The sequence below is a fragment of the Bos indicus x Bos taurus genome, chromosome X (assembly GCF_003369695.1).
Source record: "Bos indicus x Bos taurus breed Angus x Brahman F1 hybrid chromosome X, Bos_hybrid_MaternalHap_v2.0, whole genome shotgun sequence".
Lineage (NCBI taxonomy): Eukaryota > Metazoa > Chordata > Mammalia > Artiodactyla > Bovidae > Bos > Bos indicus x Bos taurus.
This window is the reverse complement of record NC_040105.1, coordinates 647,491-659,318: the sequence shown is the minus strand read 5'-3', so window position 1 is coordinate 659,318 and position 11,828 is coordinate 647,491. Positions and strand designations below refer to the sequence as shown.

Genomic DNA, 11,828 nt, shown 5'->3' with positions numbered 1-11,828 from the left:
CAATCTTGATTCCAGCTTGTGCTTCTTCCAGTCCAGCATTTCTCATGATGTACTCTGCATATAAGTTAAATAAGCAGGGTGACAATATACAGCCTTGACGAACTCCTTTTCCTATTTGGAACCAGTCTGTTGTTCCATGTCCAGTTCTAACTGTTGCTTCCTGACCTGCATACAGGTTTCTCAGGACGCAGGTCAGGTGATCTGGCATTCCCATCCCTTTAAGAATTCTCCAGTTTGTTGGGAGCCACACCATCAAAGGTATAGTCAATGAGGCAGAAGTAGATGAAGATGTGATTGGAAAACGTCTGCTCTGGCCCAGAGGCTCCGGGGGAAATGGCAACCCACTCCAGTGTTCTTGCCTGGAGAATCCCAGGGACGGCTGAGCCTGGTGGGCTGCCATCTATGGGGTCGCACAGAGTCGGACACGACTGAAGCAACTTAGCAGCAGCAGCAGCAGCAACGGTGCGACCTGCCCTAGGCCTGCAGGATTATGTGTGGGACCTGACTCAGGGGAGGAGACAGAGGAGGCGCGGAGGCCGTGGATCTGTGAGTCCATGTGCTTCTTCCAGCTCTGACGCGGCACAAGCACCCACAGAAGTACCAGGGATGCCTAACGTGGCCCCCAGAGCCAGCAGGCACCACCCACCGCAGAGGCCATCCCCTTGTGTCTCAGACAGACAGACAGACGGGGCTCTCCGGGACCCTGAGGCCCTAACCAGCCAGCCACTGCCACGGCGGGCTCGTCTGGGAGAGAGAGAGAGACAGAGAGACACAGCCGTAAACTGTGCCAGCTGGCGGCGGCTCGGTTTGTACTGCGGTTCCGCCCACAAACGCCCACACACGCCATTTCCTGAAGTCTCACTTTTCCGTCTTAACTTCTGGGTTTCATCACCTAAAAGACCGACTCTGCTGCAGAACTCTGCGGCTTTTGCTGCAGAAGACCCTGATAACGCTTTGTAGATATCGGCTGTTTGTTTTCTCCCTCCTGGCTTCAGTAATGATATCCTATGACCGCCGTGTGCGCATTCGCTCAGCCGTGTCTGACGCGCCGCCGCCCCGTGGACTGCAGCCCGCCGGGCTCCTCTATCCCCGGGATTCTCTAGGTAAGAACACGGGAGTGGGTTGCCATGCGCTCCTCTGGGTGATCTTCCCTCTCCTGTGTCTCCTGCATTGGCAGGTGGATTATTACTAATGCGTTTTATTTTTTCACATTTTTGGCTTTTCAGATACACCTAGCCGGAGGCACAGAGTGCCCGTAGACCTCTCCTCCACCTCCCCTATTTTCCCGTGAGCCCCCTACTATGAACATCCTGCAGCAGGCAAGAGGTGCATCTGTTCCCGTGGACACGTGGATAGGGAGACACTGCTATCAGTGGGATGTGCCGTACATATTCCTGGGGTGGTCCGTTCATGCGTCCATCTGTCCAGGTGACAGCCCCATTCATTCACACACTTCCCCCAGGGGGTGGCTGGGAACAGATTTTGTACGTGTGACTCAAGTTCACAGGCAGCTGGCTTGAAGCAAAGAAAAGAGGCTCCAGGGGTGATGGGCCTTGTCTAATCAGGAGCAAAGAAAACACTCCATGTAGTGGTGGGCCTCATCTAATCAGGTGAAGGGGTTTTTTAAAATGGGGGGTTTGAAGCACAGAGAAGAAGCTCCATGTGGTGGTGGGCCTCGTCTAATCAGGTGAAGAGACCTTTTTTTTTTTTTTTTTAATTTGGCCGCACTGCACACCATTTGGGATCTTAGTTCCCTGACTGGGGATCGAAATGTCGCCCCTTGCACGTTTCAAAGCAGTGAGTCATAACCACGGGACCACTGGAGAATTCCAGCTAAACTCTTAAAAGCCGACACTGAGGGTTTCCCAGAGAAGATGAAATTCTGTCTCCAGACCGCAGTGTCAACTCCTGGGTGTCCAGCCTGGACCCCTGACCTGCGGACTTCAGAGTCACCAGCCCCACAATCACACAAGCCAATTCCTTGAAATCAGTGTCTCTCCATCCTTATGCATATCTATCACCACATGTGTCTACCTTTCTCCAGATAGATAGGTGTAGCTGTATCTCTTTCTATATATAGATAGATATCTGTATATCTATCTCCGTGTATATACAGTTGGCCCTCCATGGCCCTGGGTTCTGCACTTGTGGGTGTGGAGGGCCAGCTATATAAGATTCTCTCTCTCCCTATATACATCTATATGCTAATGCTAAGTCACTTCAGTCGTGTCTGACTCCGTGCGACCCCATAGACGGCAGCCCGCCAGGCCTCCCCGTCCCTGGGATTCTCTAGACAAGAACACTGGAGTGGGTGGCCATTTCCTTCTCCAATGCATAAAAGTGAAAAGTGAAAGTCAAGTCGCTCAGTCATGTCCTACTCTTAGTGACCCCATGGACTGCAGCCCACCAGGCTCCTCCATCCATGGGATTTTCCAGGCAAGAGTACTGGAGTGGGGTGCCATTGCCATCTATATCTACCATCTACCTACCTACAGTCTACTTACCCATCTATCGTCTCTGTCTACCTGTCCATCTATCTGTCTCCCCATTGGTCCATCTATCATCTGGGTCTACCTCCCGATTATCTGTCTGTGTACCTGTTTGTCTATCTGTCCATCTACCATCTGTATCCGTCATCTATATCTACCTTGTGCCTATCACGTCTATTTGCCTACTTATTTATCTATCATCTCTATTAACTATTTGCCTATCTATCATCTCTACCTACCTATCTGTCTACCTATTTATCATCTAAGGAAATGGCAATCCACTCCAGCACTCTTGCCTGGAAAATCCCACGGACGGAGGAGCCTGATAGGCTACAGTCCACGGGGTCGCAGAGTCGGACACGACTGAGCGACTTCACTTTCACTTTCTACCTATACATTTATCATCTCTATTTGCCTATCTGTCTACCTACTTATCTACCATCTCTACCTACCTGTCTGTCTATCTATCATCTCTCTCTACCATCTCTCTCTATCCGTCTCCCTACCAATCTGTCTATCCCATCTGTCCACCCATCTATCACAAATCTCCATCCTGTTCATCTTATTTCTCTAGCAAACTCTGACTGCTACAGTTTCCCTGCCACTGTGAGCGGAGCTGACCCACCAGCAAGGGTGTGGCTGAGCCTTCAGTGGTCTGCAGGTGGGAGATCAGTCCTGAATATTCATTGCTAGGACTGATGCTGAAGCTGAAACTCCAATACTTTGGCCACCTGATGCGAAGAGCTGACTCATTTGAAAAGACCCTTTTGCTGGGAAAGATTGAAGAGAAGGGGACAACAGAAGATGAGATGGCTGGATGGCATCACCGACTCTATGGACATGAGTTTGAGTAAATTCCGGGAGTTGGTGATGGACAGGGAGGCCTGGCGTGCTGTGATCCATGGGCTCGAGAAGAGTCAAACACGACTCAGCAACTGAATAACAAGGAAGAAGCTGCAAGTTGGAGGGAACTTCAAATTCAAAGACCAATGTCACTCACACGCAATCCACTTCCTCCTCCTCCACGTGACATGTTCTCAGCTTCTTCCCTGGGAGGTGGCTCCCTCGGGGTGGGAACTATTCTCTGCCTCCCTCCCTCTCCTGGACTGTAACAGCCCACCAGGCTCCTCCGTCCATGACATTTCCCAGACAAGAATACTGGAACAGCAACCCACTGCAGTGTTCCTGCCTGGAGAATCCCATGGACAGAGGAGCCTGGTGGGCCACAGTCCATGGGGTCGCAGAGAGTCTGACGCGACTGAGTGACTAATGCACACACACTCCCCTCCCAGCGCCCACTCCCCCCCAGCCCCCAAGGATCCCATGATGCAGAAACGGACCCTGCTCCATGCATCCATGCCAGGTAACTCGATCCTAAATGAGCGCATCAGCTGTCTATTTAAGGACACAACTCAGCCGGCTGCAGAGCCTCCCCGAGAGGGGCCCCCAGGAAGCACATGCTTGCTCTGAGCCCTCCCGCACGGAGAGGACCCAGGTGGTGGCTGGGGTCGCCAGGACCGACCCCACCAGCCCAGCTGCGCCAGCTTCCTCATCCTCCCGGGCACCACTGTTAGACACCAGTTCCCGAGACTCTCAACTCCACGGTCGCTGGTTCCTGCAGGGACATCGTGGTGCAAACCACAGGTCTGGGAGGGTACACAGCTGCCTCCTGGGCGGCAGAGACGGAACAGCTGGGCTGGCAGCCTCAGTGCCAAGCGGGAGCCTGGGAGGAGGCCTTCTGGGGGGACAGGATGGGGAGGGGGGTTGGGGGCATCAGATCCTCCGTGCCAAGGGCGTCCGGTTGAAGAACTGTTTTCTTTTTCTTACTAGAATAACCTTCTTGCTGTCATTCAGTCCTTCACTTGTGTCTGACTCTCCGAGACCCCACGGACTGTAGCCCCCCAGGCTCCTCTGTCCATGGGATTCTCCAGGCAAGAATACCAGAGTGGGCAGCCATTTCCTCCTCCAGGGGATCTTCCTGACCCAGGGATCGAACCCATGTGTCCTGCATTGGCAGGCACATTCTTGGCCAGGGAGTCACCTGGGAAGCCTCTAGAGTGACTTTACATTACATTTCTTTTAAATTTTAAAGTATAGTTTCCCTGGTAGCTCAGTGGTAAAGAATCCGCCTGCCAAGGCAGGAGACAGAGGTATGATGCTTGGGAAGATCCCCTGGTGGAGAGCATGGCAGCCCACTCCAGTATTCTTGCCTGGAGAGTCCCATGGACAGAGGAGGCTGGCGGGCTACGGCCCATGGGGTTGCAGAGACTCGGATACGACTGAGCGACTGAGCACATGGCTGGCTTACAACACTGCATTCGTTTCAGGGGTACAGAAAACTGATTCCCTTATGGAGACATACATTTTTTCAGACCCCTTTTCATTATACTGTCTGACATGATATGGAACATGATTATCTGATTCCCTGAGGTATACCATAAATCTCTGTTGCCTATCTATTTTACGTGTAACACCTTACATCCGTTAATCAATTTGCATTTCACACTTTTAACCCCAAACATCTAAATTACCCCGCCCCTCCCCTCCACGAACCCTACCTTCCTTTCCCCATTGGCAACCATCCTTTTGGGATCTAAAAAAATAAAATACAAGGAACTTGTGTACAAACAGAAGCAGACCAACAGACGCAAATAGCTCATGTTTCCCGAGTTCTGGAACATCCACGTGTTAAAATGGCACAGCTGTTGTGTCCAGATCATTTCTAGCCCCGGTGGGTTTTCACCTGGCTGTGTGTCAGCTTCCAGGTCACTTTCCAGCATGAAAAATCGGCTCCTCAAGGCTTCTGATCCCAGTCTCTTCAGACCCCTCCTGGGAAGGGGGGTCCCAGGCAGCCCAGACTTCTGACCAACCAGCTTATAAGTCAGGCTTCCCAAGACCCCCTCCGTGGGGCTTGGTAATTGGCTAAAATGGCTGACAAAGCTCACAAAAAGACCAGAGTTAAAAAAAAAAAAAAAAAAAAAGGCTTTGCCGGATTGTGCAAATAGTATACGACTCAGCTGGTTTTGGTGGAGGATTCCAGGGGAATGGGAGAGATGCACAGCACATGTTATGAGGGGGTGGGAGGGTCGGGGGAAAAAGGGGCCTCCATGCCCAGAGCGTGATGTTTAAATCTGCAGGTCTGGGGATGGCTCCCGGCTCAGCCATCACGGCCGCTCAGCGAAGCTCCCCTCTTTGGGACCCCGTGCGGTGGACAGAAAAATGTGCCCAAGGATGTCTGCATCCCCTCCCCGTGTGGTGGACAGAATAACATCCCCAGTGATATCCTAAATCCTGGAACCCACAAACAGGTTGCCTTCTGACACAAGGAAGTTAAAGTTAACAGCGGTGACGAATGCCAGGATCCAGAGATGGAGACTGGGTCATGGACCGCCCGCCCGGGGGTCAGGTCATCACAGATACTGTTAAAAGAATTACACAGGAGACCGTACGAACTGTTAACGGATAGATTTCTGCCACGCCAAGTCCATCATGGAGGTCCCGTGACAGTAGCCTCTGGAAACTCATTTCTTTCTAAACTGTAGCTGATACAGAAAAAAAAAAAAAAGAAAGAAACCAAAACAGGAGGATGAATTCTGTCCGCCAGTAGAAGCAGAGGCAGGGGAGATGGCGTTCCCGCCCCAGCAGCCGCTGGCAGTCTGGACACCTGTGTGTGATGAAGGGATGGGGTTCCAGGAGGCGCTGAGAGGTGCATTAAGTTGTTCAGATTTGAAAGGCATGCAAACATCTCTCCAGCTACAAAAGCACCTTTGAGAAACATGACATTATCTTTTAGAGTAAAAAAAATTGTTTTTTAGTTGCTCATTCATGTTCGGCTCTTCATGGCCCCATAAGGATCCCAGGATCCTGTGTCCATGGGATTCTCCAGGCAAGAATACTGGAGTGAGCTGACATTTCCTTCTCCAGGGGTTCTTTCCGACCAAGGCATTGAACCCGAGTCTCTTAGATTCGCAGGCGCCTGCTTTACCACTGACTCCCTGGGAAGCCTCGTTAAAAGAACAAAAAGATAGAAAGCTACACAAACACAACAATTTAAAAAAGCTTCATTCGAAAACCGTAAATAAAACATTTAAGAAATGTTAAAAAAAAATATTAAAAAAAAAAAAAGTCAACAGCTTCTAGAAAGTCCCGGGTATGGAGATGCCTGGAAGTCACAGTTTCGCTGGGGCTTCTGAGACTGTCTCCACGGTTAAGACCTCTTCCTTGTCACTTTTTCCCGTTTCGTGTGTAAACTTCTCCCATAGCATCTGATGGGGGAGAAAGGCAGGGAGTCAACTCCCCAGGAGCCCCCGGAGGAGCCACGGAGGTGGAGGGTTTAGACAGAAACGGGAGCCTGGTCTCCGGGTGGGAGCTCGGCGGCGGCGGATGAGCCAGGGGAGGGACATCTGAGACTCGCGTACCACACTCACTGGGACCGCACGGAGCTCAGAGCTTGGAAGGAGAGTGTCGCGGGACCCTAGACCTCCCCGGGGAACCCACCAGGGCATGACGGCAGAACGTGGAAGAGGAGGACACAGTCCCTGCCTCGGGAAGACGGGCTCGACAGGTGAACGCATGTGCAGGGGAGGGCTTCCCACATTTGAAAGTGAAACTGTTATTCGCTCAGCTGTGTCCAACTGTTCATGAGCCCATGGAGTATATAACCCACCAGGCTCTCCTCTACCCATGAGGATTCTCCAGGCAAGAATACTGAAGTGGGTTGCCATCCCCTCCTCCAGGGGATCTTCCCGACCCAGGGAATCGAACCCAGGTCTCCCTCATAGCATGCGGATTTTTTTTAAATTTTATTTTACCATCTGAGCCACAAGGGAAGCCCAAGAATACTGGAGTGGGTTGCCATTCCCCTTCTCCAGGGGATCTTCCCAACCCAGGGACCGAACCAGGGTGTCCCACATTGCGGGAAGGTTCTTCACTATCTGAGCCACCAGGGAAGCCCTACATATCGGGGGCGGGGTTGTTTGTCTCGTCCCGTGTCCTTTTTCATCCTGTGTGCTGCCCCCTGGAGATCTGGCTGGACCTCGTTCAGTCTGTCTCTCGTCTCCTGTTCCTTATCGTTTTTCATCCTGTGTGCTAGAGATCTGGCTGGACCCCGTTCAGTCTGTCTCTGTGTCTCTCTGCCATCCCTATCTTCCCCTTCTCTCGTCCTTCTCCACGACCTGGCTAATTTCCCCGGACACAGCTTGCAGACAAAACCCCCAACCCCCTCCCCACTCCGCCCCGGAGAAAGCCAGCGAGCAGGACACGGGATTCCAGCCTCCTCCTGTGGACCTCAGCTTTGGGTGAGCACAGACGAGCTTCTGGGCTCACCGTTCCCCACCTGTCCATCCTGGCTGCCCCCTCACTCATCCCGGACATACCTCGTGGTCAACTTGATGGTTATCATTCAATTTATCTTTGATCTGTGGAACCGGAGGGAATAACCTGTGGCTCTTGAGGAATCTGGGGAGATAAAAAACGAGATGAAGAGAAGACGGACAGGCCCACATTTTTGTCCTGGCTCCCGGAGGAGAGGCACCCTCATGTTAAGTGCAAACACGCCCTCTGGATTCACATCTTCAGAACACTTTCCTTTAAGAATCATAGAAGGGGAGACTTCCCCTGGAGGTCCAGGAGGTAAGACGTCACCTTCCAAGGCAGGGGGTGTGAGTTCGGGCCCTGGGGTGCCAGTTCGATCCCTGGTCAGGAAGCTACTATCCCACATGCCTCGCAGACAAAAAAAAAAACAACAAAAAAACACCATAAAAGGAAGCACTGTTGTAACCAATTCAGTAAAAACTTTAAAAATGATCGACATCATGGTACATATACACAATGGAATATTACGCAACCGTTAAAAAGAATGAAGCAATGCCATCCGCAGCAACATGGATGTACCTAGAGATTGTCGTACTGAGTGAAGTCAGTCAGACAGAGGAGAAATATCCTGTGGCTTCCCTTACATGTGGAATCTAAAAAGAAATGATGCAAACTTACTTACAGAACAGAAAGAGATTCACAGACTTGGAAAACCAACTTATCGTTACAAGGGAGTGGGAAGATGGGGAGAAGGGATAGTCAGGGAGTCTGGGATGGGCATGGACACACTGATGTGTTTAACGTGGAGAACCACCAAGGACCTGCTGGACAGCACAGGGAACTCTGCTCAGTGTCACATGGTAGCCTGGATGGGAAGGGAGTTTGGGGGAGAATGGATACATGTGTATGTATGTATGGCTGAGTCCCTTTGCTGTCCACCCAAAACTATCGCAACATTCTTTATGGGCTATCAGTTCAGTTCAGTTCAGTCGCTCAGTCGTGTCCGACTCTCTGCGACCCCATGAACTGCAGCATGCCAGGCCTCCGTGTCCATCACCAACTCCTGGAGTTCACCAAAACTCATGTCCATTGAGTTGGTGATGCCATCCAGCCATCTCATCCTCTGTCATCCCCTTCTCCTCCTGCCCCCAATCCCTCCCAGCATCACAGTCTTTTCCAATGAGTTAACTCTTCGCATGAGGTGGCCAAAGTACTGGAGTTTCAGCTTTAGCATCAGTCCTTCCAACGAACACCCAGGACTGATCTCCTTTAGAATGGACTGGTTGGATCTCCTTGCAGTCCAAGGGACTCTCAAGAGTCTTCTCCAACACCACAGTTCAAAAGCATCAATTCTTCGGTGCTCAGCTTTCTTTATAGTCCAACTCTCATATCCATACATGACCACTGGAAAAACCATAGCCTTGACTAGATGGACCTTTGTTGGCAAAGTAACGTCTCTGCTTTTCCTTCCAAGGAGTAAGCGTCTTTTAATTTCATGGCTGCAATCACCATCTGCAGTGATTTTGGAGCCCCCCAAAATAAAGTCTGACATGGTTTCCACTGTTTCCCCATCTATTTCCCATGAAGTGATGGGACCAAATGCCATGATCTTTGTTTTCTGAATGTTGAGCTTTAAGCCAACTTTTTCACTCTCCTCTTTCACTTTCATCAAGAAGCTTTTTAGTTCCTCTTCATTTTCTGCCATAAGGGTGGTGTCATCTGCATATCTGAGGTTATTGATATTTCTCCTGGCAATCTTGATTCCAGCTTGTGTTTCTTCCAGTCCAGAGTTTCTCATGATGTACTCTGCATATGAGTTAAATAAGCAGGGTGAAAATATACAGCCTTGACATACTCCTTTTCCTATTTGGAATCAGTCTGTTGTTCCATGTCCAGTTCTAACTGTTGCTTCCTGACCTGCATGCATGTTTCTCAGGAGGCAGGTCAGGTGGTCTGGTATTCCCATCTCTTGAAGAATTTGCCACAGTTTATTGTGATCCACACAGTCAAAGGCTTTGACATAGTCAATAAAGCAGAAATAGATGTTTTTCTGGAACTCTCTTGCTTTTTCCATGATCCAGCGGATGTTGGCAATTTGATCTCTGGTTCCTCTGCCTTTTCTAAAACCAGCTTGAACATCAGGAAGTTCACGGTTCACATATTGCTGAAGCCTGGCTTGGATAATTTTGAGCATTACTTTACTAGCGTGTGAGATGAGTGCAATTGTGCGGTAGTTTGAGCATTCTTTGGCATTGCCTTTCTTTGGGATTGGAATGAAAACTGACCTTTTCCAGTCCTGTGGCCACTACTGAGTTTTCCAAATTTGCTGGCGTATTGAGTGCAGCACTTTCACAGCATCATCTTTCAGGATTTGAAATAGCTCAACTGGAATTCCATCACCTCCACTAGCTTTGTTCATAGTGATGCTTTCTAAGGCCCACTTGACTTCACATTCCAGGATGTCTGGCTCTAGGTCAGTGATCACACCATCGTGATTATCTGGGTCGTGAAGATCTTTTTTGTACAGTTGTTCTGTGTATTCTTGCCACCTCTTCTTAATATCTTCTGCTTCTGTTAGGTCCCTACCATTTCTGTACTTTATCGAGCCCATCTTTGCATAAAATGTTCCTTTGGTATCTCTGATTTTCTTGAAGAGATCCCTCGTCTTTCCCATTCTGTTGTTTTCCTCTATTTCTTTGCACTGATCTCTGAGGAAGGCTTTCTTATCTCTTCTTGCTATTCTTTGGAACTGTGCATTCAGATGCTTATATCTTTCCTTTTCTCCTTTGCTCTTCACTTCTCTTCTTTTCATAGCTATTTGGAAGGCCTCCCCAGACAGCCATTTTGCTTTTTTGCGTTTCTTTACCATGGTGATGGTCTTGATCCCTGTCTCCTGTACAATGTCACGAACCTCATTCCATAGTTCATCAGGCACTCTATCTATCAGATCTAGTCCCTTAAATCTATTTTTCTCACTTCCACTGTATAATCGTAAGGAATTTGATTTAGGTCATACCTGAATGGCCTAGTGGTTTTCCCTACTTTTTTCAATTTACAAAATAAAAACTTCAAAGTCCGAAAAAAAAAAGAAAGAAAAGGAGAGACATTTTTTAAAAAAAATAATGATCCACCAAAAAAAATAAATCTTAAAAAAAATCACAGACGGACAGCCTCCGGAGAATATAATAGACTGTGCGGATGTACTTAAGAAATGCCTAGGAAGGTCTTTCCAGAACCTTCATTCACTGTCTTTGAAGAGAAACCAGAGTATTGAGAAAGGGAGGAGAAGTGGACGACAGAGGATGAGATGGTTGGATGGCATCACCGACGTGATGCACATGAATTTGAGTAAACTCCAGGAGTTGGTGAAGGACGGAGAAGCCTGGCGTGCTGCAGTCCATGGGGTCGCAAAGAGTCAGACACGACTGAGCGACTTAACTGAACATTCACTGTCTTGGGTGCATAGACAGCAGTGGTGGTATGTGCCCAGTCTTGAGCAGCTTGGAGGAATCCACAGTCTCTGGTGTTAAAAGGCCGGGAGAGATATCCAGCCTTGAAGACCACGGTTCCAGACTGACCAGTTTGCTGTGGATGGCACATATTTTAAGGGCTATACCACGGTGCCCCAGCGTCCCAGTGGTGCTGAATGAACACACGGGCACTTATTTTCGTTCTCACGACAAGGGGGCAACCGTGTGACCTCATCAGATGCTGTGCTGAGCTGAACGTTGGCCCCAAAGATCCACTTGGGTCCTGAAGCCTGGGAAAGGGAGCTTGTTTTGAAATAGGGTCTCTGTAGTTGTGGTGCAGTGAAGGGTCTGAGATGAGGTCCTCCTGGATGGGGGTGGCCCTAAACCCAGGGACAGGGTCCTTATAAGACACAGAAGAGGAGAGACACGGACACAGAGGAGAAGCCACGTGGAGACAGAGGTGGAGACGGGAGGGAGGCAGCCACCAGCCCAGGGACAGACGCCTGGAGCCCGCAGAAGCTGGGAGAGGCCAAGAGGACCCTCCCTTGGAGCCTCT

At 49.9% G+C, this 11,828-nt stretch overlaps 1 protein-coding gene across 7 annotated transcripts in view; it reads right to left on the bottom strand.

The window, feature by feature from the left end:
* LOC113887933 (granulocyte-macrophage colony-stimulating factor receptor subunit alpha-like) overlaps positions 1-11,828 on the bottom strand; it is a 37,259-nt gene that overhangs the window by 8,832 nt on the left and 16,599 nt on the right. For 2 of the 7 annotated variants that reach the window (XM_027535250.1, XM_027535248.1), the window contains 2 exons: positions 7,865-7,946; positions 13-54 (listed from right to left, as the gene is read on the bottom strand). In XM_027535250.1, coding sequence (XP_027391051.1) covers positions 7,891-7,946 — 56 coding nt within the window. In that variant the 3' untranslated portion in view covers positions 13-54; positions 7,865-7,890. Of the gene's footprint in view, positions 1-12; positions 55-1,138; positions 1,166-4,981; positions 6,755-7,864; positions 7,947-11,828 lie in introns of those variants that run through there. The other 5 variants (XM_027535249.1, XM_027535245.1, XM_027535252.1 and 2 more) reach the window with 3 other exon arrangements.